The sequence below is a fragment of the Mesoplodon densirostris genome, chromosome 2 (assembly GCF_025265405.1).
Source record: "Mesoplodon densirostris isolate mMesDen1 chromosome 2, mMesDen1 primary haplotype, whole genome shotgun sequence".
Classification (NCBI taxonomy): Eukaryota; Metazoa; Chordata; class Mammalia; order Artiodactyla; family Ziphiidae; genus Mesoplodon; species Mesoplodon densirostris.
In genome coordinates, this window is record NC_082662.1 from 23,382,197 (window position 1) to 23,408,099 (window position 25,903).

At 43.2% G+C, this 25,903-nt stretch overlaps 1 protein-coding gene and 1 non-coding gene across 2 annotated transcripts; one reads left to right on the plus strand and one right to left on the minus strand.

Annotated features, from left to right (window-relative positions):
• Nucleotides 1-229: 229 nt before the first annotated feature.
• TRNAU1AP (tRNA selenocysteine 1 associated protein 1) lies at nt 230-24,447 on the plus strand. The gene is made up of 9 exons (XM_060089279.1): nt 230-362; nt 891-988; nt 7,243-7,342; nt 7,947-7,999; nt 10,058-10,189; nt 11,519-11,638; nt 16,074-16,236; nt 16,454-16,487; nt 24,159-24,447. The coding sequence occupies exons 1-9, from the start codon at nt 336-338 to the stop codon at nt 24,293-24,295; spliced, it is 864 nt and encodes a 287-aa protein (XP_059945262.1). The 5' UTR covers nt 230-335; the 3' UTR covers nt 24,296-24,447.
• Nucleotides 24,448-25,399: 952 nt separating this feature from the next.
• LOC132484817 (small nucleolar RNA SNORD99) lies at nt 25,400-25,473 on the minus strand. Its single transcript, XR_009531364.1, has one exon. It is a non-coding gene; the product is annotated as a small nucleolar RNA SNORD99 (small nucleolar RNA).
• Between the last annotated feature and the right edge of the window lie 430 nt (nt 25,474-25,903).

Here is a 25,903-nt window from a genome sequence, read left to right on the forward strand (position 1 = left end):
ACGAGCGTAAAATTACTTCTGTAATTTTATATGTACGTGTGTGTTTAAATAAAATCAGAAAGAAACCCGAGAAAGAAAGCCCATCACCCGCGCCACCCACCATCCAACGCCAGGCAGTGCCTGCCCCACCCCATCCCTCAGGCTCCAGTCTTGAGACCCGCCCACAGGGATCCGGCAAAGACCCCGAGCAGCACGTGGGCGCGCGGCCCTGGGCGCCGAGTTGAGGAGCGTGCGCAGAAGGCGTCGGAGGCGCATGCTCCGTGGAGGTTCCGGCTCGGCGGCCCGGCGTCCGCGCTAGCGTCGGTGACCAGCGAAGTCCTGGCGGGCCCTCGGGCATGGCGGCCAGCCTGTGGATGGGCGACGTGAGTGAGGGCGGCCGCCTCGGTCTGCGGAGCAGGAATCTTAGTGTCACGAGGGAGAAAGGGACTGAGGAGGAGGGTCCTCGGATCCCAAAAGGGTGGAAGTGAATGGGGGGAGTTCTCTTAGGTGACTCCGAAGCGGGTCCCAGCATCTAGGTGAAGGGGCTGATTCGGAGGGGGAGGGGCCCTGGGGCCCCGCCTGGGTTCACGCCAGGGAAAGAGGGAGGGTCTTTGGGCGGATAGAATGAGAGGAATCCCAAGGATTGAAGAGCGCCCGTGGTTGTAGGACTGGAGGGATGGGGTTCCTAAATCCAAAGGGGAGACTTCCTCAAAGGAGTAAATTTGAAGGGAAGGAAGGCAAGGGACTGGGAACGCAGGCTTCAGGTCACTCCTCAGACAGAAGCCTCTTCACCCCACCCCACTCCCGCCCGCAGCATGCAGCCAACCCCGGGCTGAGGGGGAGGGGCTCCGGATGCGGGAATGAGGAGCCTGGATGCCGGCCTGAGCCGCTCTGCTCTTGTGTTTACGCAGCTGGAACCCTACATGGATGAGAACTTCATCTCCAGAGCCTTTGCCACCATGGGGGAGACCGTGATGAGCGTCAAAATTATCCGAAACCGCCTCACTGGGTATGTTCTCTCCTTCCGTCTCAGCCTCAGGTCTCCTCAGTAGATCGCGCTGCAAGTGTCATTCAGGAGAAGGTAAACATCGCAGAGAGTCGGGGCTTCTCACCCCTAATGATGTTATTGTAATGATATAAGCATTGGGGGGCTTGTTAAGAGGACGTATAGCGTATTGCTGACTCGAGCCAGACTGGTTTTGATAGCTCTTTCTGCTGTGTGACCTTGATCAAGTTATTTAACCTCTCCCTCTTCACCTTGCCTATAAAAATGGAGATAATAAAAGCACCTACCTCATAGAGTTCTGGTGAGGATTAAGTGCCATTAATTCACAGTCAACGTTTAGAACGATGTCTGGCATATGGTATATGCTTGGTAAATATAAACAGATTATGATCTGCTAGGTAATAAGCACTTTAAAATCACAAAAACCTCTGAGTACTGTTATTAGAGAAGCTTAGCAACTGTCTTAAAGTTACACTGCTTTTAAATGAGAAGCCAGGACTGTAATTCAGCTCTGTTCTCAAAGCTCGTGAGTGCCCTTAACTCTTATGTGAATAAGACGCTACCTATGTGCTGCTGTTCTAGATTCCCTGGATACATGGTTGAAACTAGCCAGACGTAGTCCCTCCTCTCGTGGAGTTTACTACATGCTAATGGGGGAATGAGGTAATAAATAAGTATACAAAACGAAATGCAGAGAATACTTTCAGATAGAAGTGCTCTATTGCCTCCAGTTTCTTCTTTCTCTCTTAGGAGCTTAAGTTTCCTTAGGGTTCTAGTTAGAAATAACAGGATTCCTTTATCAATTTGACAGTGTTTATTGAGCATCTACTCTGTGCCAAGTACTAAAGCAGCTTGCTAATGTCAAATAGTTGAAAAATACAGGTGAGAGATATGAAGTGTGGCTAGGTCTTTGGCTGTTTGGTGAACAGGTACTTTGTGTATTCAGAACCCCGGTACCCAGGGACGGATTTTCTGACTGGTAGAGCATGCTGGCCTAAATGTTTTTCTTCTTGTTCCTGCAGACAGAAACCCCGATAATCAGCTACTGGCATGAAAATACATTCTGTAATACTTCATTCTTTTTAAAACAGTGATATAGGTTCTCACATTTTAATCTTTTTTTTTTTTTGCGTTACACGGGCCTCTCACTGTTGTGGCCTCTCCCGTTGCGGAGCACAGGCTCCGGACGCACAGGCTCAGTGGCCATGGCTCACGGGCCCAGCCTCTCCGCGGCATGTGGGATCCTCCCAGACCGGGGCACGAATCCGCGTCGCCTGCATCGGCAGGCGGACTCTCAACCACTGCGCCACCAGGGAGGCCCTCACATTTTAATCTTTATTGAGAATTGGAATTATCCTTTCATACCATTGGTTACTAAACTCTAGCTGATTTTTTATGGTGGCATTTACAGACATATTACATGTGCATTCTATCTCATAGGACAAAGACTTTGAAGTGGCGTATAAGAATACTGTAAAATAAATAAACGTAAATTAAAAACCAGGAACTGAGAAAATACGGGAAAAAGATAAGACCCAAGAAAAAATAATATGCAGCAGAGCATAGTGCTTAAGAATATAGTGACTGGGGACTTCCCTGGTGGCGCAGTGGATAAGAATCCGCCTGCCAATGCAGGGGACGTGGGTTGGATCCCTGGTCTGAGAAGATCCCACATGCTGCGGAGCAACTAAGCCTGTGCGCCACAACTACTGAGCCCGCATGCCTAGAACCCGTGTTCGGCAACAAGACAAGCCCCCGCTCAATGCAACTAGAGAAAGCTGGTGTGCAACAACGAAGACCCAACACAGCCAAGAATAAATAAAATTAAAGCTTAAAAAAAAAAAAGAAAGGATATAGTGATTGGTTGCACAACAATGTGAATGTACTTAATACCACAGAACTGTATACTTAAAAATGATTAAAATGGTACATTTTATGTTTTGTATACTCAATGACGATTTTTAAAATTCAACAAAGAAAAAAAAAAAGAATGCAGCCACGTCTCATCACTGGTGGGACTATAAAATGGTATGACCCCTGGGGACAAGTGTGTGGCAGTTTTCTTTTTTCTTTTTCTTTTTCTTTTTTTTTTTCGGCCATGCTGCACGGCTTGCAGGATCTTAGTTCCCCAACCGGGGATTGAACCCAGGCCCTGGCAGTGAAAACATCGAGTCCTAACCACTGGACCACCAGGGAATTCCCCGGCAGTTTCTTAAATACACCTACCACCATATGGCACAACAAGTCTAGTCCTAGGTATTTTATATATATATATATATTTTTTTTTATATATATATTTATTTATTTGGCTGTGCTGGGTCTTAGTTACCATGTGTGAGATCTTCATCGTGGCATGTGGGCTCTTTTTTTTTTTTTCTTTCATTTCCCTGACCAGGGATTGAACCTGGGTCCCCTGCATTGGGAGTGCGGAATCTTAACCACTGGCCCACTGGGGAAGTCCCTAGTCCTAGGTATTTACCCAAGAGAAATGAAAACATGCATCTACCAGAAAAAGGACTAGAAAAAGGATGTGCGTAGCACATTGGACAATGGCCCCAAACTGCAGTCCAGATATCCATGAATAGGTAAATAGATAAATAAATACTGGTATATTCATACAATAAAATACCACTTAGCAATAAAAAGGGACAGACTACTAATATAGTGACAACATGAATGAATCTTAAAAACATTATGCTAAATTAAAGAAGGCTTACTGCATTTACATAAAGTTCTAAGATACACAAAATTAATCTGGTGGAAAGAACTCAGCATCTTGAAGAATTTGTGCATTTCATTGCATGTAAATTTAACCTTAAAAGGAAAAAAACTAAACAATCATTGAACTCTAGTTAATAATAAGCATGTTAAAGTAATTGAGAGAAGTATATCAATATCTGCAACTTACTTCAAAATGTATCAGAAAATAAGGATGATAAATGGGTAAGGGCATGGATGGATGGATAGTTATGTGATAAAGTAAGTATAATAAAATGTTAATTGTAGATGGTGGGTATATATATATATGGTGTTTGCTATGCAATTCTCTCAATTTTTATATTTGGAATTCTTCAAAATAAAATGTTCTGAAAAGAATGTAGTCAGACTATCCTGAATTCAAATCCAGCCTTTGGCACATACCAGCTGTGTGGTTTAAGGCATATTGTATAATCCTAAATCTCAGTCTCCACTTCTAAATAGGAGCAATGGTTTCATTCCCTCATAGAGTTATGTGAGGATTAGATGAGATGGTGCATGTGAAGTGGCTGGCACAGTGCTTGGACCGTAGTGAGTGCTCAGTAATGCTCAACTCTTACTGGTGGTGGTCTTTATATCTGTGAGCCTTAAGATTCTAGCACACACAAGACAGAAGGCACAGAGTTGGCCCACCATTCTTCTAAGCGTCAACATTTATGGAGCTCATAGACTGTGTTCTCAGATCCTTGGGCTCAGGTACTGCCCTTGCCCATACCTTTTGGCTTGGTGTCCATAAGGTTATTTGAACTGAATATCATAGTTCCAGAAAAGTCTGGTTTATTTCACTGGTGATAGCTTTAAGGAAGCAGTTGAGGAAAATTAACTGTTTTCAGTATAAATCTCTTAGGAGGAAGGGATGTCAGAGGATCTAGCCACATCGCCTACTTATGTCTCTTAGTGATGCTTTAAAAAATAGAACACCAGGAATCTCACAGACATCCCCCAATTAGATACGGTCCATAGATTTACTTTGTCCAAATAGATTTTAAGTTTCTAAATAGGAGCCATGTTCTTCAACTCTGTATCAGCCTGGCCGGTGGTAGGTGATCCAAAAAACCTTTTAAATTATGAAAAATTTAAAACAAATGTAGAAAGAAGAGTACAATGAACTCTCATACAGCCACCCCCTAATTTCTTTTTTTTTTTTTTTCTGTAAATTTATTTATTTACTTTATTTTTGGCTGCCTTGGGTCTTCCTTACTGCCGTGGGCTTTCTCTAGTTGCGGCGAGCGGGGGCTACTCTTCGTTGTGGTGAGCGGGCTTCTCATTGCGGTGGCTTCTCTTGTTGCAGAGCACGGGCTGTAGGCGCGCGGGCTTCAGTAGCTGTGGCATGTGGGCTCCATAGTTGTGGTTCATGGGCTCTAGAGCTCAGGCTCAGTAGTTGTGGTGCATGGGCTTACTTGCTCCGTGGCGTGTGGGATCTTCCCGGACCAGGGCTCGAACCCATGTCCCCTGCACTGGCAGGCAGATTCTTAACCACTGTGCAGGGAAGTCCCTCAACACCTAATTTCAAAAATTGTTAATACGTTGCCATATTTTTCTTATCTACCTGTCTATAAAGATAGATTTAGATAGGTAGATATTTTTTTTTGCTGAACCATATGAAAGTAAATTACAGGCATTATGACATTTCACTGCTAAATATTTGAATATACATTGCCAATAACTGGGCATTCTGTTACATACCAATAATGCTCATATCACACTAACAAAATTAATGATTCCCTAATACCACATAATGGCCAGTCTACATTTAAATTTTTATGATTGTCCCCAGAATACCTTTTATAGCTTTTTTTTGTTTTTTAATGAATTAGGATCCAGTCAGAGATCAGATCCTGTATTGCATTTAGTTCTTTTGTCTCTCTTTTTTTTTTTTTACATCGTTATTGGAGTATAATTGCTGAACAATGGTGTGTTAGTTTCTGCTTTATAACAAAGTGAATCAGTTATACATATACATATGTTCCCATGTTCCCTCCCTCTTGCGTCTCCCTCCCACCCTCCCTATCCCACCCCTCCAGGCGGTCACAAAGCACCGAGCTGATCTCCCTGTGCTATGCGGCTGCTTCCCACTAGCTATCTACCTTACGTTTGGTAGTGTATATATGTCCATGCCGCTCTTTCGCTTTGTCACAGCTTACCCTTCCCCCTCCCCATATCCTCAAGTCCATTCTCTAGTAGGTCTGTGTCTTTATTCCTGTCTTACCCCTAGGTTCTTCATGACATTTCTTTTCTTCTTAAATTCCATATATATGTGTTAGCATACGGTATTTATCTTTCTCTTTCTGACTTACTTCACTCTGTATGACAGACTCTGCGTCTATCCACCTCATTACAAATAGCTCAATTTCGTTTCTTTTTATGGCTGAGTAATATTCCATTGTATATATGTGCCACATCTTCTTTATCCATTCATCTGATGATGGACACTTAGGTTGTTTCCATCTCCGGGCTATTGTAAATAGGGCTGCAATGAACATTTTGGTACATGACTCTTTTTGAATTATGGTTTTCTCAGGGTATATGCCCAGTAGTGGGATTGCTGGGTCATATGGTAGTTCTATTTGTTGTTTTTTAAGGAACCTCCATACCGTTCTCCATAGTGGCTGTACCAATTCACATTCCCACCAGCAGTGCAAGAGTGTTCCCTTTTTTCCACACCCTCTCCAGCATTTATTGTTTCTAGATTTTTTTAATGATGGCCATTCTGACTGGTGTGAGATGATATCTCATTGTAGTTTTGATTTGCATTTCTCTAATGATTAAAGATGTTGAGCATTCTTTCATGTGTTTGTTGGCAATCTGTATATCTTCTGTGGAGAAATGTCTATTTAGGTCTTCTGCCCATTTTTGGATTGGGTTGTTTGTTTTTTTGTTATTGAGCTTCACGAGCTGTTTATATATTTTGGAGATTAATTCCTTGGTCAGTTGCTTCATTTGCAAATATTTTCTCCGATTCTGAGGGTTGTCTTTTGGTCTTGTTTATGATTTCCTTTGCTGTGCAAAAGCTTTTAAGTTTCATTAGGTCCCATGTGTTTATTTTTGTCTTTATTTCCATTTCTCTAGGAGGTGGGTCAAAAAGGATCTTGCTGTGATTTATGTCATAGAGTGTTCTGCCTGTGTTTTCCTCTAAGAGTTTGATAGTTTCTGGCCTTACATCTTTTGTCTCTTTTTAATGTAGAAAAACCCACTTCTTTCTTTTCTCAGAACATTGACTTTTTAAAGACGTAAGATTGCCTTACATAAGGTTCTACATTCTTGATTCTGGTCTTGCTTCTGGATTTGTTTGTTTCCTTGTGGTGGTGTTTTACTTGTTCTGTTCCTAATATTTCCTATAAACTGGACATTAGATCTAAAGGTTTGATTGGATTGCATAGTAAACATTAATAGTATGGGCTCTGATTGGAAAAGGATTTTTTCCTCCCTTCAGGCCCAGACTCAGTCTCTCATCTGGGTATCACATCTTTAACCATTCCCTTTTTCTGTTTTCTTTCCAGGATCCCAGCTGGCTACTGCTTTGTAGAATTCGCAGATTTGGCCACAGCTGAGAAGTGTTTGCATAAAATCAACGGGAAACCCCTTCCAGGAGCCACACCTGTAAGGACACTGAGATAATGAAGATGTCACCATTTTTATTGTTACTGATAACTCATTTATTGAATCCCAACTGTATATTTTATTTAATCCTGTAGCAACCCTAAACAGTAGGCATTGTTATCTTTGACAGACCAGGAAACTGAATCACAGGGAAATGGAATAACTTGCCCAAGGCAACATAGGTAGTAAGTAGCAGAGCCAGGATGCAAACTGAAGATTGGTTGCCTCTAAAATCCTTTCCCTTTCCACTCTGCACCGCTGCCTCCATAACGGAAGACTTGAAACTCTAGACCTCTTGCTTGAGAAAGTAGAACAGGCTGGCAGCAGTGAGGACACGTTTCAAGAGAGTTACATTCTGCTCTTCCCACAGTTACTTAGCTTACAGCTGCACCACGCTGGCACACCTGGGCTCATAGAACCATGGAGCTGGCAGTGCCCTTAGCGGTCATCCATGCAACCCCCTCCTTTTATACAGGAGAAAAAGCTGAGGCTTAGAGAGGGGGAGATATTTTGGCCAAGGTAATTAATTTCAGTTTTTTTCAAATATTGTTTGACTCTTGAAACACCTTTCTCTGTTTTAGTTTGTTTGTTTTTATATTTCCAGGCAAAACGTTTTAAACTGAACTATGCCACTTATGGGAAACAGCCAGATAACAGGTAAGTACAGAGTAGCCACAAGGTAGCTTCAACTCCCAGGAAATGTCTAGATAGAGAAAAGATGTGTCACTGTGCTGGTCACTCCCAAAGAGGAGGATGGGGGGCCGAGTTTGGCCCCGCTTTGCCTCCCTCCTAAGGTCGACCCCCTCCCATCCCTGTTGGTGGACTCTTCCAGTTTGCTTCCTGTCAAGGCCCATGTCTTCTCTATATTTGGTCCCTCCCCTAGTCCCATGACTGCCCACAGTATTGACATTTTATTCAGTAAGAATCGACCTGTTGTAGCAACATAAATTGATTGAGCATTCCAAATTGCTGTCTGAAAGCTTTAAAACAATGTATCAAAAGCTTTAGATAGAGTTGTACCCTTTGAACCTGTAATTCTGCTTTTCAGAGTTTATTCATTGATGTGTGTAAAGGTTAGCCTTAAAAGTGTTCATTGATATCATATGATATCACAGTGGAATCTAAAAAAAGGATGCAAATGAACTTATTTACAAAACAGAAGTAGAGCCATAGACTTAGAAAACTAACTTACGGTTCCTAGGGGATAGGGGGAGGGAGGGATAAATTGGGAGATTGGGATTGACATATACACACTACTATTTATAAATAGATAACTAATAAAAACCTACTGTATAGCACAGGGAACTCTACTCAATACTCTGTAATGGCCTATATAGGGAAAGAATCTAAAAAAAGAGTGGATATATGTATATGTATAACTGATTCACTTCGCTGTACACCAGAAACTAGCACAACATTGTAAATCAACTATACTCCATTAAAAATTGTAAAAGAAAGTATTCACTGAAATGTTACATATAATGGGCAAAATTGGGGGAAAACCCAAGTAATCTAATAATAGGGAAGGGGTTTAAATTACAATATGTTCATTATTTGGAATGCTGTGTATCTATTAATGTGTCATAGCAGAATACTCATATGTTAAGATGTTGGTGAGATGCTAAAAGTGAAAAAAATGCTAGAAACAAAACGAGTCGTATCCAATTTTTGTAAATTCAAAAGAAGAAGCCAGAGAAAAAAGACAAGAGTATATATCAAAGTGTTCTTAGTGATTACCTTTGAGTGGTTGGGTTATTGGTAATTTTAGTTTTCTTTTCCCTTCTGTGTATTCTGACTTTAACTTGAAATAAAATAATAATGAGTTTGCTTTTTTTTTCTTAAAGTATTGTTCTAGAACAGGGGTTGGCAAACTGTGGCCTAATTTTGTTATCACCTGCAAGCTAAAGATGGTTTTTACTTTTTTTTTTTTTTTTTTGGCTGTGCCGTGCGCCTTGTGGGATCCTAGTTCCCCAACCAGGGATTGAACCTGGGCCCTCGGCAGTGAGAGTGTGGAGTCCTAACCACTGGACTGCCAGGGAACTCCCTTTACATATTTACTTATGTATGTATGTATGCATGCATGCCGTGCCACGCCACGTGGCATGCGGGATCTTAGTTCCCTGACCAGGGATCGAACCCATGCCCCTCTGTGGTGGAAGCGTGGAGTCTTAAGCACTGGACCGCCAGGGAATTCCCCCTTTACATTTTTAAAGGATTGTGAAAACAGACAAAGAGCAATAGAGACCAGAGGTGTCCCCAAAGAACCTAAAATATTTACTATATGGCCTTCATAGAAAAAGTTTGCTGACCCCTGTCCTAAAAGTTGAGGGATTTCATGTTAGCACATCTTTAGGAGAGAAGGTTCAGTTCTCATTTTCCCTCTGCCTTTCACCATTTGAATTGAAAATATGCGGTGAATACAGAATCTCTAGTTTTATCTTTTGAGCACCTCTGACATGTGCCCCCTTCTGCACTCATGTAATGCTTGAAGGCAGACAGGCGTTATACAGTGGGTGAGCGAGTTGGGGCGGGGGACTCCTTCCGTAACTCTTCTGCCAGGACTGCCAAATGAAACAGATTAGGACCTGGTCAAGGACCCATCAGATGTGTTGTTGCCTAAGGCGGCCCAGAAAAGATTTACCTAGAATGGGCCAAAAGAGCTCATCAGAACAAAAGTTTTGGTCTTTGTCTCTGAATTTTGTTCTCTCTTCTCAGCCCTGAGTACTCCCTCTTTGTGGGGGACCTGACCCCAGATGTGGATGATGGCATGCTGTATGAATTCTTCGTCAAAGTCTACCCCTCCTGTCGGGGAGGCAAGGTGGTTTTGGACCAGACAGGAGTGTCTAAGTAAGGCCTTCGTTTTATTGATGCCTACCCTGTTGGTTGCAGCATTTATCTCATAGATGGAGGTGTGGTGACGAGGCCATGTTGCATTGAGGTTAAGAGCACAGGCTCTGGAGCTAAACTGCGTGGTGTGAATCCCAGCCTCAGTACTGCCCAGGGATTATGCAGCAGACAAGTTACTGAACCTCTGACCTTGTTTTCTCATCTGTGAAACGGGACTGATTAATAGTTTCTGCATCTCTCATGGGGTGGTTTAAGGATTGAATGATGTAATATAAATGAATCAATAGGAAATGCTTTATAGGTGTTTCTTCTTTTATTATTGTTACTTTAAAAGTGGAAAGACCTCAGGAAAGGTTTATATGTATATATATTCTTTTTCATATTATTTTCCATTATGGTTTATTACAAGGTATTTATATAGTTTCCTGTGCTGTACAGTAGGACCTTGTTTATCTATTTTATATATAGTAGTTTGTATCTTCTAATCTCAAACTCCCAATTTATCCCTCCCCCACCCCCTTTCACCTTTGGTAACCATACGTTTGTTTTCTGTGTTTGTGAGTCTGTTTCTGTTTTGTAAATAAGCTCATCTTTATCATATTTTAGATTCCACATATAAGTGAGATCATACGATATTTGTCAGGAAAAGTTCTTTCTTGATCTGAGTACTAGTTATGAGCTTGGGCTTTGAATTTGAATCCTGCTTCTACTATGACTTTGGGCAAGCTATTAAACCTCTCTGAACTTTGGTTCTGTCTTCAGTAGGATGTGGATACTCCCTTCATCAAGTTGTTGGACAGTTTAATGAGATAATCCTGGGAAAATGCTCAGTTCAGCACAATGCCTGGGAAATAATAAATGGTCATTAAATGTTAGTTATCATTCATTTACCCCCCAAGTGGAATATGAGTTCAGGAGAGCAGGAACCTTGTCTGCTTGTGACTGCTGAGTCCCAGTGCCTCGTGTAATACCGAGCATACTCGGTAAATATTTGCTGAATGACCTTCTATGACTGTTAACTACTGCTGCTACTACCATAATGATAATAATAATACTTTAAAGTAGATTGGGAGGTAAGCTACTATTTGGGAAGAAGCCCTATCAGGACAGTATGGAAGAGACTGATGAACTGCAAGTGGGAATTCTGCAGATCTTGGCATCCTCCAGTGCTTGAATCTCACGTGGCTCCGTGGCACCCCTCTGCTCATGGGGCTCTCAGCCTTGCCCATGTGGTTTGATGGACTCTCTCCCTTCTCCGCCCCTTTTCCATTCTTAGACTTTACCTCCATCACATTTGTGATCCAAATAGTGTGTGTTTTTCTTCTGCAGGGGCTATGGTTTTGTGAAATTCACAGATGAGCTGGAACAGAAGCGAGCCCTGACAGAGTGCCAGGGAGCAGTTGGACTGGGGTCTAAACCAGTGCGTCTGAGTGTGGCAATCCCTAAAGCGTGAGTCCCGCGCTGGCGTGGGGGCCAGGGAGGGCTTCTGGACTGACCCCCACCCACACACGCCTCGTCTGTTGTTGATAATCAGGGCGTCCACGTGCTGAATGGGAGGCTGCCAGGAGGTTCAGTTCAGGCCACAAATAATGAGTGCCTGATATTTGCCAGGCTGGGTGCTAGAGATGAGCTAGCATAACCCTGCCCCTCCAGAAGCTCACAGCTGGGGAGAGAGCTATGACTGGGGGAGGCAGATGCATTCAGACGTCGCTGGTAGTGATGCTGGAAGAGCAGTTTGGGTCTGCAAACTTAATGTCCCTGCTCTTTGCTCAGTAGTGCTGCTGTTAAAAATTTATCCATACAGTTAATAAGAATTGAGCAGAAAGAAGAAAGTTATACTTTTTAGCCAATTTTAACCTTTTTTATATCAATGAAACCTACAGACCTCTTATGAGTGTCCCTTGGTATGGTCGTGGGTAAGAATTCATGATATAGGGAATTCCCACAAGCTGTGTGGTGCGGCCAAAAAAATTAATGATACAAACACAATAGAATATGTACATCACTATTGTACCTGTCACTCTGTGCAGAAAACCCTTCTTTCCTTACAACTCCAAGCAGGTTTTTTACTCAGATCTAAGACAGTTTTTCTCTGCATATAATCTTCCATCCTTTGGCTCAAGCAGTGGTTCTGAGCTAGGGGTCATTGGAACACCTGAAGACAAATTTGGTTATCACAACTGGGGGAGAGGTGCTGCTGGCATCTAATGAGTACAGGCCAGGGATGCTACTAAACATTCTACAGTGCACAGGATAGCCCCTGTGACAAAGAACAGTCTGCCCCCGCCATCCAAATGTCAGTTTTGCCAAGGCTGAGAAACTCCGTGTTAAAAGTAGAAAAGTGGCTGCACTCTCGGGGCAGAACTTCCAAATGACCATGTTTTTTAAAGCAGCAAAAGATTTGGAGGCTCTTTGCGGTTTAACAATGTTTAATACATGGAAGATCAGCTTGAGTGATTCCCCTCCTCCAAATATTATTTGTTTTGAGCCATATTTTTTAATTAATTAATTTATTTATTTATTGACTGCATCAGGTCTTAGTTGTGGTGCACGGGATCTCTAGTTGTGGCATGCAGGCCCAGTAGTTGTGGCGTGTGAGCTCTGTATTTGTGGCGCACAGGCTCAGTAGTTGCAGTGTGTGGGCTTAGTTGCTCTGCGGCATGTGGGATCCTAGTGCCCCAACCAGGGATCGAACTGGCCTCCCCTGCATTGCAAGACCAGTTCTTTTTTTTTTTTTTTTTTTTTTTTTTTGCTGTACGCGGGCCTCTCACTGCTGTGGCCTCTCCCGTTGCGGAGCACAGGCTCCGGACACACAGGCCCCGCGGCCATGGCTCGCGGGCCCAGCCGCTCCGCGGCATGTGGGATCCTCCGGGATCGGGGCACGAACCCGTGTCCCCTGCATCGGCAGGCGGACTCTCAACCACTGCGCCACCAGGGAGGCCCGCAAGACCAGTTCTTAACCAGTAGACCACCAGGGAAGTCCCTGAGCTCTATTGTGTATATAAAAACATTAAAGAAGATATTTAAAAGAAAGAAATGTTCACATTACTCTAAAATGACTGCTTATAATTTCTGGGTTCCTTTCCAGGCTTCTCCATAAGCTTCTGTAATGTATAAATATAGATGTAGATGTAAAAAAACACACACTACATATATTTGGGTCAATTTACATGTGGTAGATTTATTTCTTCATTTTTAAAAAATATTTTATTTATTTATTTATTTATTCATTCATTCATTTGGCATCGAATCTTAGTTGCAGCGCATGGGCTCTTCATTGCGGCACGCAGGCTTCACTCTAGTTGTGGCCCACGGGCTCCCAAGCATGCAGGCTCAGTAGTTGCAGCACACAGACTCTAGAGCGCGAGGGCTTAGTTGCCTTGTGGCATGTGGGATCTTAGTTCCCTGACCAGGGATCAAACCCACGTCCCCTGCATTGGATGGTGGATTCTTAACCACTGGACCACCAAGGAAGTCCCTCTTTATTCATTTTTAAATTACAATAACAGTGCTCACTCTTTTTCTTCCCCAGTTTACTCATTATACTCACTTTGCCATTGAGTTGCACAGTCATCGTCATTGTAATATTTTTAATGCTGCAAGATATTAGGTTTTTTTTTTTGGTTTTTTTTTTTTTGTGCGGTACGCGGGCCTCTCACTGCTGTGGCCTCCCCCATTGCGGAGCACAGGGTCCGGACGCGCAGGCCCAGCGGCCATGGCTCACGGGCCCAGCCGCTCCGCGGCACGTGGGATCCTCCTGGACCAGGGCACGAACCCGCATCCCCCGCATCGGCAGGCGGACTCTCAACCACTGCGCCACCAGGGAAGCCCCAAGATATTGTTTTGATTGTATATGCTGTCTAGCAGTTCCTCTGATGTTTACTATTTTGGTTGTTTCTGCTGTGTCACCATTTATTCAGTCAACCATAACGAGTTCCTACAACTGCAGCCCCACCCTAGACTTTGAAGTTGTAGCTATAAACAAGAGAAGCAAAATCCCATCTGTTTCTTCACTGAACATTGTCAGTATTTGATGCCTGCCTATGGGGAGGGGCCCTCAAGCACTGGGAATTGAAGGTGACAAGAGTTCCCTTCAGCAGTTAGCCTGTAAGAGTTGAGTATGGAGAAACAGAAGAGAAGTGTGCAGACCCAGGCCAGAGAGACTGTACCTCCAGTGACCTGAACATGTCAGGAGGGAGGTGGACTCCTTGGACACATGGCCGGGGTGGGGGGTAGCATGGAGGCGAACGTTAGCAGTTTCCAGCCTGGCAATGGGCAGGGAGAGGGAATCTGTGCCGTCGAACTTCATCAAGCCACCCCATCAGGAGGTGATGCTAAGGAAATCAGATATGGTCTGTCTAACTGCTCTGGCTGAGTCCTGCTCACCAAGCAGACATTAAACTCACAAGGAACTTGGGAAGAGCTCATCACACGTGGTTTTTTAAGTTTTTGAAAGCAGTGGATCCTTTGCAGGTTTGACATTCTGTCTTTGGTTAGCAGTGGCTGGGATAGCCATGGAATCAGAGAAGAAAGCTTTCTGCTGACCCTGGGCCTCAGCCCTGATTGGTGAATGCATGAAGTGGGGGACGGGCAAGGGGTCTTGAGTCTGTCAGGGCAGGAGCTGTATGTAGTGGTGTGGCGGTAGGAGTGTGAGCCTTGGAGTTAAATTTGGCTTCATTCCTCTGTGTAGTCTTGGGTAAATCACTTAACTTTTCAGAGGCTCAGTGTTCTCATCTGTAAAATGGGAATAATAAATAATAGCTCTATCACAGAGCTTTGCAGGACTTAAAATAGGAGACTGTGTATGAAAAATAATGGGCACAGGGACTTCCCTGGTGGTCCAATGGTAAAGAATCCCCCTTACAATGCAGGGGACACAGGTTCGATCCCTGGTCAGGGAAGTAAGATCCCACATGCCACGGGGCAACTAAGTGCGCGCCACAACTACTGAGCTCACGTGCAGCAACTAGAGCCCGTGTGCACCAAACTACAGAGTCCACGCGCTCTGGAACCCACGTACCACAACTGCAGAGCCCACGTACCCTGGAGCCTGTGCGCCACAACTAGAGAAGAGAAAACCCACACACCACAACTAGAGAGAAGCCCACGCACCACAACAAAGCCCGCACACTGCAACGGAAGATCCTGCGTGCCACAACTAAGACCCAGCGCAGCCAAAAATAAATTAATAAATAAATCTTTAAAAAAAAAATAATGGGCACAAATCTCAATTACCTACTCCATAAATGGTAGCTTTGACTACAGTTCCAGGCTACTAAAACACTTCTCTTATGTTTTTGCGGGGAAAAGGTGATAAGATATTCTGTAATTTAAAATGCTTCTTGGATCATTATAAATCCAGATCCTCCAGGCTATGTTCACCTGAGCCTTTGTGGCTGGCAGAAAACCAGCCTTCCAAGATCTTGAGAAGGGGAAAAGTCAGTACTAACAAGGTTTGACAAGAGAGACAAACCTAACCATTGAAAACTCCCATCTTTTTTTTTTGTTTTTGGCCGTGCTGCATAGCTCACGGGATCCCAGTTCCTCGACCAGGGATCGAACCCAGGCCCTTGGCAGTGAAAGTGTGCAGTCGTAACCACTCGACCACCAGGGAATTCCCTTAAGTTCCTATCTTTAAAACTGGGTTCTGGGACCAGACTGCCTGTGTTTGAATCTATTATTCGCTGTCTGACTTTGGACAAATGATGTAACCTCTCTGTACCTCAGTTTTCTCATCTGTAAAATAGGAATAATGGTATAGTTACTGCACAGCACCATTGTGGGGATTAAATGAGTTAATCTGCGTAAAACACTCAGAACAGTCCCTGGTCACATAGTGTTATGGAAATGTTTGCTTATTTGTTTATTTCTTTCTTCATTTAAGGAGCCGTGTGAAGCCAGTGGAATATAGTCAAATGTACAGTTACAGCTACAACCAATATTACCAGCAGTACCAGAACTACTATGCCCAGTGGGGCTATGACCAGAACACAGGCAGCTACAGCTACAGTTATCCCCAGTATGGCTATACCCAGAGCACCATGCAGGTAACCATGATTTGGCCGGTCTGGCCCTCTTGGGTTACATCATCCTGTAGAGACCTGGGTGATTCTCCAGGATGGGATGGGTAAGGACGGGAGCTTGGGCTTCAGAAAAAAACAGAAGGGATGAAGCAGTTTAGTTCCTCTTATTAAAAATAAACCATCCTAGTCATGGGCCAGGATTTCACCATGCTTCTCACCCACCTCTCTGGTCTCTTGGCAGACATATGAAGAAGTCGGAGATGATGCATTGGAAGGTAAGAAAGGAGTCCCTTCACTCAGTGCGTAAGATGTGAGTGTCACCCAAGGGGGTAGTGCAGATCTCAAAGCACCCTGGGGAGCAACTGAAAGGGGAGGGAGCCCTGACACGATATAGGTCTGTAGCAAAGACACCATTGCCTTATATTTGTTTCACAGTTGGTAAAATTCATTTTTTTTATTTCATGTTTTAATTTTTTCCCATATATCTTTAAATTACTTGTTTTTCTCACTTTCAAGTAATAGTTATTGAAAGTTTGAAAAATACAGTAAAGAACTATGAAGAAACTGAAAATCACCCCCAATTTTGCTACATAGTAATAGCCATTATTACTTTTTTTAATTAAAAGTTTATTATGATTTTTACTGAATTTAACAGAAGAGAAAGAAAGGAAAACCAGAGGAATTGCTAACCTTCAGACAAATGAGATATTCGTACTTCTTAAAGGAGTCTAAGGTTTAAAAAATTATAAAAAACAAAAGATTTTTTTTCAACATGTTTCTGAACAGATGTTAGGTTTAAGGTTTAAAGAAGTAAAATAACAGTTGTCATCAAATCAGACATTGATTTCTAAGTAAATAAAACTTTATGTAAGATAGATTTTAAACTTTGAGTCTTTTTCTAAGTCTGTTTTAAGAATTCTTTAAGAGAAGGTCAGGGGCTTCCCTGGTGGCACAATGGTTAAGAATCCGCCTGCCAATGCAGGGGACACGGGTTCGAGCCCTAGTCCAGGAAGATCCCATATGCCACGGAGTAACTAAGCCCGTGTGCCACAACTACTGAGCCTGCGCTCTAGAGCCCGCGAGCCACAACTGAAGCCCGTGCGCCACAACTACTGAGCCTGCGCTCTAGAGCCCGCGAGCCACAACTGAAGCCCGTGCGCCACAACTACTGAGCCTGCGCTCTAGAGCCCGTGAGCCACAACTACTGAAGCCTGCGCGCCACAGCTACAGAAGCCTGTGTGCCTAGAGCCCGTGCTCCGCAGCAAGAGAAGCCACTGCAGTGAGAAGCCCACGCACTGCAAAGAGTAGCCCTCACTCGCCACAGCTAGAGAAGGCCTGCGCACAGCAACAAAGACCCAACACAGCCAAAAATAATAAATGAAATAAATTTATTTAAAAAAAAAAAAGAAAGAGAAGGTCATAGGGAAAGTGTGATCTGTAAGCAAAATATCCTTTAAAGGAAACATCTGCAGGCAAAAAACAAACTTGTCTACTTCATAGCATTTTTGTTTTCAAATTTAATTTTTATTTTCAAATTGGGAGGTAAGCTTATTTAAATATTAATGGGAAAATTGCTAAGAGGAACAAGAGCGCAATTATGTATTTAGAGGGATTCATACAAATGATTAAACTGTTGATCAGCAGAGGAAACATCTTCTACTGGATAAAGCAAATCTGTTAGTGGGAGGGGCAGCTATTATCATATTAATATCTATTGGGGGCTTCCCTGGTGGCGCGGTGGTTGAGCGTCCGCCTGCCGATGCAGGGGACGCGGGTTCGTGCCCCGGTCTGGGAGGATCCCGCATGCCGCGGAGCGGCCAGGCCTGTGAACCGTGGCTGCTGAGCCTGCGCGTCCGGAGCCTGTGCTCTGCAACGGGAGAGGCCACAACAGTGAGAGGCCTGTGTACCGCAAAAAATATATATATATATCTATTGGGAGAAATGCCATATAATTCATTAAAATGTTTTTTAAAACTATACCTATAGGAATATTGTATCTACTTCATAGCATTTTAAAGCACTTTCACTTATGTGCTGTCATCTAATTCTGGCAGCAGTGACCCTAGGGGTGGGCTGGGCAGGACATTGAGCTCCAGTTGGCGGATGGGGAGCTGGCGATCCTCGCTGTCTGCTCAGGGTCACACAGTGAGTTAGAAGCAAGGTTAAATCTGGGGTCCGTCTTTCTATCCTCAGTCCCTCACCGTTTCTTGCAGGAAGCATTGCATTGCCTCCTTTTTAAAGAAATTATCCTGATTGTAATAATATTTGTGTATAACTCCTTAGAATTTTTCTATTTCTTTCTCATCCATTAATAGTATAATAATAGCCAACATATTTTGTGCCAGACACTGCTGTCTGTCAACACTTTGATGAGTAGGTACTGTTATAAACCCCATTCTACAGAAAAGAAAAACTGAAGCTTAGATAGTTAATAATAGCTAACAGGTTGTACTATATGCAAGGCATTGTTCTAAGCACTTTACATGTATTAACTCATTTTACCTTCACTATGGCTTTGAGGTAAGTACCACAATTATTTTGATTTTACAGAAGAGAAAACAGGTAGAGAAGTTAAATTACTTGTTCAAGGTCAGCATAGTTGCAACATAGTAGCAAGAGGTGGACTGTCTTGGAACCCCTGCAGTCTTGCCCCAGACTTCATGCTCTTTACCACAGTTATAATTTCTCCCTTTTTCTTTTGGCCACCTCGCATGGCTTGTGGGATCTTACTTCCCCCATCAGGTGCTGAACCCACACCTTTGGCAGTGAAAGTGTGGAGTCCTAACCACTGGACCGCCAGGGAATTCCCTAACACCTCCCATTTCAACCCAATAGCCACACAGTGATGGGGCACTGCAGGGGTTGTCATCCTTCTTCATCTATCCCTTGGCTCAACAGGCCATCCTCCAGGCCCAGTCTTCAGAGTGAGGAAGGGTGCTTTATTGTACGTGTGTCCATAGAGTTCAACACACCCAAATGCCTGCCCTTGGGGATTCTCTGGTGGTCCAGTGGTTAGGACTTGGGGCTTTCACTGCCATGGCCTGGGTTCTGTCCCTGGTCGGGGAACTAAGATCCCGCAAGCCATGTGGCACAGCCAAAAAAACCCCAAACAAACAAACAAATGAAAAACAACAAGAAAACAAATGCCTGCCCTTGATGGAGCCCTTTGCTAGTCTGTTCCCATATGCTGATACCTCCACTGAGTGGAGTGACTAGAGTTTCCATATGGAGCTGCTGTACGTGCTCAAAGCTTCAACTCATAATTTAGATGAAAATTACAAGAGAAAGAAATACCCCTCTGGTGGCAGGAACGGGCACAGTACTTACGTGAAAAGATTCACCACTGGCTGGTTGATTCAGCACTCACTGGTTAATTCTTGAGAGTAGCTGAGAAAACTGGAAACAATTTACAAAAGAAGGGACTTCTCTGGTGGCACAGTGGTTAAGAATCCACCTGCCAATGCAGGGGACACGGGTTCGAGCCCTGGTCCGGGAAGATCCCACATGCTGCGGAGCAGCTAAACCCGTGAGCCACAACTACTGAGCCCGCGTGCCTAGAGCATGTACTCTGCAACAAGAGAAGCCACTGCAATAGGAAGCCCACGCACCGCAACGATGAGTAGTCTGCACTCGCCTCAACTAGAGAAAGTCTGCTCACAGCAATGAAGACCCAATGCAGCCAAAAATAAATAAATATGTAAAAAGGGGAAAATATAAAAGAAGCACAAATGGCCTATAAACCACAAGAAAAAAGAATTTAAACATACATTATTTGTGTCAGTCAGGGTTCTCCAGAGAAACAGCCAATAAGATATACGTATTTATAATCTGTAAGGTGGGCCAGCAAGCTGGAAACTCAGGCAGAATTTCTGTATTACTGCCTAGAAGTAGAATTCCTTCTTTGGGAAACCTTGAGTTTAAGGCCTTATGGCCTTTAATTGACTGGCTAAGGCCCACCCATGTTATTGAGAGTAATCCTTACTTAAAGTCAGTTGATTTGTTGATGTTAATCACATCTACAAAATATCTTCATCTAGACTGGTGTTTCACCAAACTGGGCACCAGTAACCTAACCAAGTTGACACATAAAATGTAACCATCACACTGCTAATACTAGTAATCAAATACAAATTAAAATATACTGTGTTTCTGTAAAGAATTCTTACAATGTTCATGCCCATTTTACCTGAAAGATTTTATCCCAAAATGATATCAGTACAGATAAATATCTAATAACGGGATTTGTTAAACAAATACAGTAAGGTTTTTGTTTGTTTTAATAAATTTATTTATTTATTTTTGGCTGCGTTGGGTCTTAGTTGCTGCGTGCGGGCTTTCTCTGGTTGCAGAGAGAGGGGGCCACTCTTCATTGCAGTGCGCGGGCTTCTGTTGCAGTGGCTTCTCGTTGTGGAGCACAGGCTCTAGGTGTGCGGGCTTCAGTAGTTGTGGCACACGGGCTTAGTTGCTCCGCGGCATGTGGGATCTTCCTGGACCAGGGCTCGAACCCGTGTCCCCTGCATTGGCAGGCGGATTCTTAACCACTGCGCCAACAGGGAAGTCCGGTAAGGTTTTTCTTAAGATTTTTTGTTTGTTTTATTAAATCATGTCTTTCTCTAAGAATATTGACATAGGAAAATGTTCTCAATGAAAAAAGTCCGGAAATAGGATATACAGGAAGATCCCAGTTAGGGTTTTTTGTTTTTTATTTTGGGGATATAATTCACATAACATAAAATTCACCCTTTTAAAGTGTACAATTCAGTAGTTTTTAGAATAGTCACAAAGTCTTGCAGCCATTACCACTAATTCCAGAAGAAACCCTGTGAAACCCCTAGCAGTCACTCCAATATCCTGTCCCTGGCAACCACTTATCTACTTTGGATTTACCAATCCTGGACATTTTAAATAAATAGAATCATGTATGATGTGCGGTCCTTTGTGAATGGCTTCTTTCACTTCTTTCACTTAGTGTTTTCAAGATTCATCTATGTTATAGCATGTCATTCATTTCTTTTTATGGTTGAATAATATTCCATTGTATGGATATCCATTTTGTTGATGGACATTTGGATTGTTTCTACTTTTGGTATTATGAATAATGCTGCTATGGACATGCGTGTATAAGTTTTTGTGTGGATATAGAAAAGTCTTCAGTACTCTTGGGTATATACCTAGTAGTGCATTGCTGGATCATGTAGTAAACTCTTTTTAACCATTTGAGAAATGGCCGAACTTTTCCAAAAGGGCTTGGAGCATTTCCATCCCCAGTAGCACATGAGGATTCCAGTTTCTCCACATCCTCACCAACAGTCATTATTTTTCATTTTAGCCATCTTAGTGGCTTTGAAGTGGTATCTCATTGGGGTTAGATTTGCACTTCTCTGACGGCTAATGATGTTGAGCATACTTTCGTATGTTTATCGGCCATGTGTATATCTTTTTTTGAGAAATGTCTATTCAAGTCTTTTGCCCATTTTTAAATTGGGTTGTCTTTTTGTTGAGTTGTAAAAATGCTTTCTATTGGGCCTCCCTGGTGGCGCAGTGGTTGAGAGTCCGCCTGCCGATGCAGGGGATACGGGTTCATGCCCCGGTCTGGGAGGATCCCATATGCCGCGGAGCGGCTGGGCCCGTGAGCCATGGCCGCTGGGCCTGCGCATCCGGAGCCTGCGCATCCGGAGCCTGTGCTCCGCAACGGGGGAGGCCACAACAGTGAGAGGCCCGCATACCACAAAAAAAAAAAAAAAAAATGCTTTCTATTTTATTCTAGTAGCTTTTATCTTTGAAGATTGTTTAGGCTATTTTGGGTGCCTTGCATTTCCATACAAATTTTATGATCAGCTTGTCAATTTCTGCAAAAAAAACTGATTTTGATACGGATTGCATTGACTCTATAGATCACTTTGGGGAGTATTGCCATCTTAACAATACAGATCTTCCTCGACTTAAGTTAACATTAAGTCAAAAATGCATTTAATACACCTAACCTACCAAACGTCATAGTTCAGGCTAGCTTAAACAGGCTCAGGACACTTAACATTAACCTGCAGTTGGGCAAAATCATCTAACACAAACCCTATTTTATGATAAACTGTTGATTTTCTCAATTTATTGAATACTGTAATCCTAGTGAAAAACAACAGTTTCAGTGTATTACTTGTTTACCCTCGTGATCATGTGACTGCTGCTGCCCAGCGTCACAAGAATATTGCACTACATATCGCTAGCCCGGGAAAAGATCAAAATTCAGTTTCTACTGAACATGTGTCACTTTTTTACCATCGTAAAGTTGAAAAATCGTGAGTTAAACCATCATTAGGTCGAGGACCATCTGTATTTGTCTTCCAGTCAAAGTACGTGGGATTTCTTTATTAAGGTCTTTAATTTCTCCAGTTAATTTTAAAATGTTTTAATGAACGGGTGTGTACATTTTATTTTAATTAATTTACTTATGGCCACACCCTAGGCATGCGGAACTTCCCCAACCAGGGATCGAACCCATGCCGCCTGCTTTGGAAGCACGGAGTCTTAACCACCAGGGAAGGCCTGGATGTGTGCATTTTAAACCAACAATAATGAAAGGAAAATATAAAATGTTATCAGTCATAGTAACTGAGGATTCTTTTAACCTTTTTCAATTGTGAAATATAAGTACATGGAAAAGTAGATAAAACATGTATAGTTTGATATGTAATGATGAAATGCCCATGAAACCTTCATTCAGGTCAAGTGGAAACATTGCCAACATTCCCACAGTCACAACCCCCAACCCCGCTAAGGAAAACTTTACTGTATTGGGTTTTGTAGGGACAAAACTTCTTCTCTTTATAGTTTTATCACATAGATATGCATCCCTAAACGGCAGGGTTTGGTTTTGCCTGTTTTTGAACTTGAATGCTATTGTACTCTATGTACTGTCTTGGTTCTTTCATTCAATACTCAGCATTTTATTTGTGAGACTCATCCAAGTTGGATGCAGCTGAGGTTCATTTTCAATGCTAGGTAATATTCCCTCCTAAGAATAGTTTACTTGTTAGGGGTTTTAAAAAAAGAGAAAACTGTTATGTATTTTGTCATGATTTCTATTGCAATCAAGAAAGACAAGTTTAGGGCTTCCCTGGTGGCGCAGTTGCGAGTCCGCCTGCCAATGCAGGGGACACGGGTTTGTGCCCCAGTCCGGGAAGATCCCACATGCCGCGGAGCGGCTAGGCCCGTGAGCCATGCCCGTGAGCCATGGCTGCTGAGCCTGCGCGTCTGGGGCCTGCGCATCTGGAACCTGTGCTCCGCAACGGGAGAGGCCACAACAGTGAGAGGCCCGCGTACCGCAAAAAAAAAAAAAAAAAAAAAAAAAAAGTTTAAAAATATAGGGCTCGTTGTTTCAGCTCCTGTATTTGACCATAGCTCTTTCATGAGACATTCATTGTTCTTGATTATTTTGTTGATCAGATTTTCCAAACCCAAATTGAAAAACAGGACCACACCAGAAAATCCGGTGCATGTGACAGCTAGAGAGATGTGTAGTGTCTAATAAATGTGGAGTAACAGCCGCCATTATTTGAGTTCTAATTACATGTGTTACATTCTGAGTACAGGTGACCCTTGATCAGCTCAGTTAGGGGCGACTACCAACCTCACAGTCAAAAATCCACATGTAACCTATAGTCAGCCCTCCCTATCCTCTGTTACTCCACATCTTCAGATTCAACCAACTGTGGATGGTGTAGTACTGTAGCATTTACTCTTGAAAAGATCCGCATACAAGTGGACCCACGCGGTTCACACTCATGCTGTTCAAGTGTGAACTGTGCATTACCCTGTTTTCATCCTCACAGAAAGCCTGCAAGGCAGTGCTGTCAGCCCACATGAGGAAGGAGGGTACTGAGTCTCTTGTGGCTGCTGAGTGCTTCTCCCCTCTGCACCCCCTGAACCCATCCTTGCTTCTCTTCCAGACCCCATGCCACAGCTGGATGTGACTGAGGCCAACAAGGAGTTCATGGAGCAGAGCGAGGAGCTGTATGATGCGCTGATGGACTGTCACTGGCAGCCCCTGGACACAGTGTCGTCAGAGATCCCTGCTGTGATGTAGCCAGGACAAGGCACAAGCCAGAGTGGACTTTGTGAGGAAGCTCAGAGACTCCTTTTTTAAAAAGATTACTTCAAGAACTTTTACCTTTTTTGAAATGTTTCGTAAGATTTTAGTAATCAACCGTTTTCTGAAATTATGAATATTTCCTGGGATACTGCTGCCTTCATTTGAGCCATTTGAGTTTGAAAATGAAGGGACCAGTTGTTAGAAGAGGGTTGAGTGAGGTTCCAATTTATCTTTGAACAATAATCATTTATCCAGGTAGGGTTGTCTACACTCCTGGAGATAAGGATTAACCACCAAAGTTAACACTTACTAAAACCAATCCTTAAGGTTCTCTTGAGGTCAGAGTGCATGGACTGCCTGCAGGGATGGTGCCAAATGGTGGGCAATTATCTGCTTTCAGGTATTCCCTTCCCCCAACAAACTTGCTTCCAGTCTGGTGGCTAGGTAGAGTTCATTATTCAGACTGGGGAGGAAGTGGCCCACTGAGGTGTTGGGGCCAGCTTAATCTAGACCAAAGGCCTGCATTATTTTAGGTAAAGCCTGTGCCATCTGTACCAAGCCCACCTGTTAGTAGATATTAGCCTATTTATATATAGGAACTGGTAATTCAGAAAGGAGATCCCATTTAACTTACCACAAGGACCCTCCTGAAAAGCCTTACCTATAGCTTTGTGCTAGGAAACGGGGGTGGGGGGGGGAGTATACTGCCTTCAAAGGTCATTAAGTACCAGTCCTGCACTCAGCGTGAATTCTCACTCAGCAAGAGTAATATAATTGCAATTATAGAACTGATCATTTTGTTCCTTTCTGAGATCAACCTTTTCTTCAGAAATTGAGACTATAATTCATTCTGGGTCTTACGGGAATAACCAACAATTTGAGGGACAAAGAAAATTGACACAAACATACATCCAGGAATCTTTTATTGGTCACTTGTATGCCAGGTACCAGCATCAGAAAGAAAAAAAGGTGTTTCCACTTAAAAGAGCCCCTTGTCTCCATTTGCCTCTTCCTGTAGTGTTTCTCTCCTGAAAAAGAAGTGTACGCCAGTGTGTTAATAATGCCCCAATTAATCAATGCCACCCAGGTTTTCCTAAGGGCTGGTCTCAGTCCCATATCCGCATTTATCATCCATAGATGTCCACTCAGATTAGGTTTCATCCTGGACCAGTCACAGCCTGAAAAAATACCCTGAGCTAGAATAGAACCACTCTCCCAGGAGAGGGGTGGGTAAGACTCCAAGGTTACCAAAACCAATGAGCATGAGCTCAACCCATTATTGCATTCACAGTAGTCAGCCCTTCCTGTAAAGACACAGGGCTGTCCCTTCTGCCACATTCTACTCTGCAGGTGTGTTCTTGGCATTTAGCATAGGCAAATCTAGCAGACCAAGTCACACTGTCAACATCTATTTCTTGTCCTCCGGTTATGAAGAGCCAACAAATACAGCACACAAGGCCAGATGTAAATGACATTAAAAAGACCTTTACACACAGACCTGAGTAGCCTTATTATCTACTGGCTACACTGCTTAGGGTGATAACAGTGAAATACTAATGGAAGCTGCAAGGAAGTTGTGAGAAAGCTTCTGGCAGACATTCA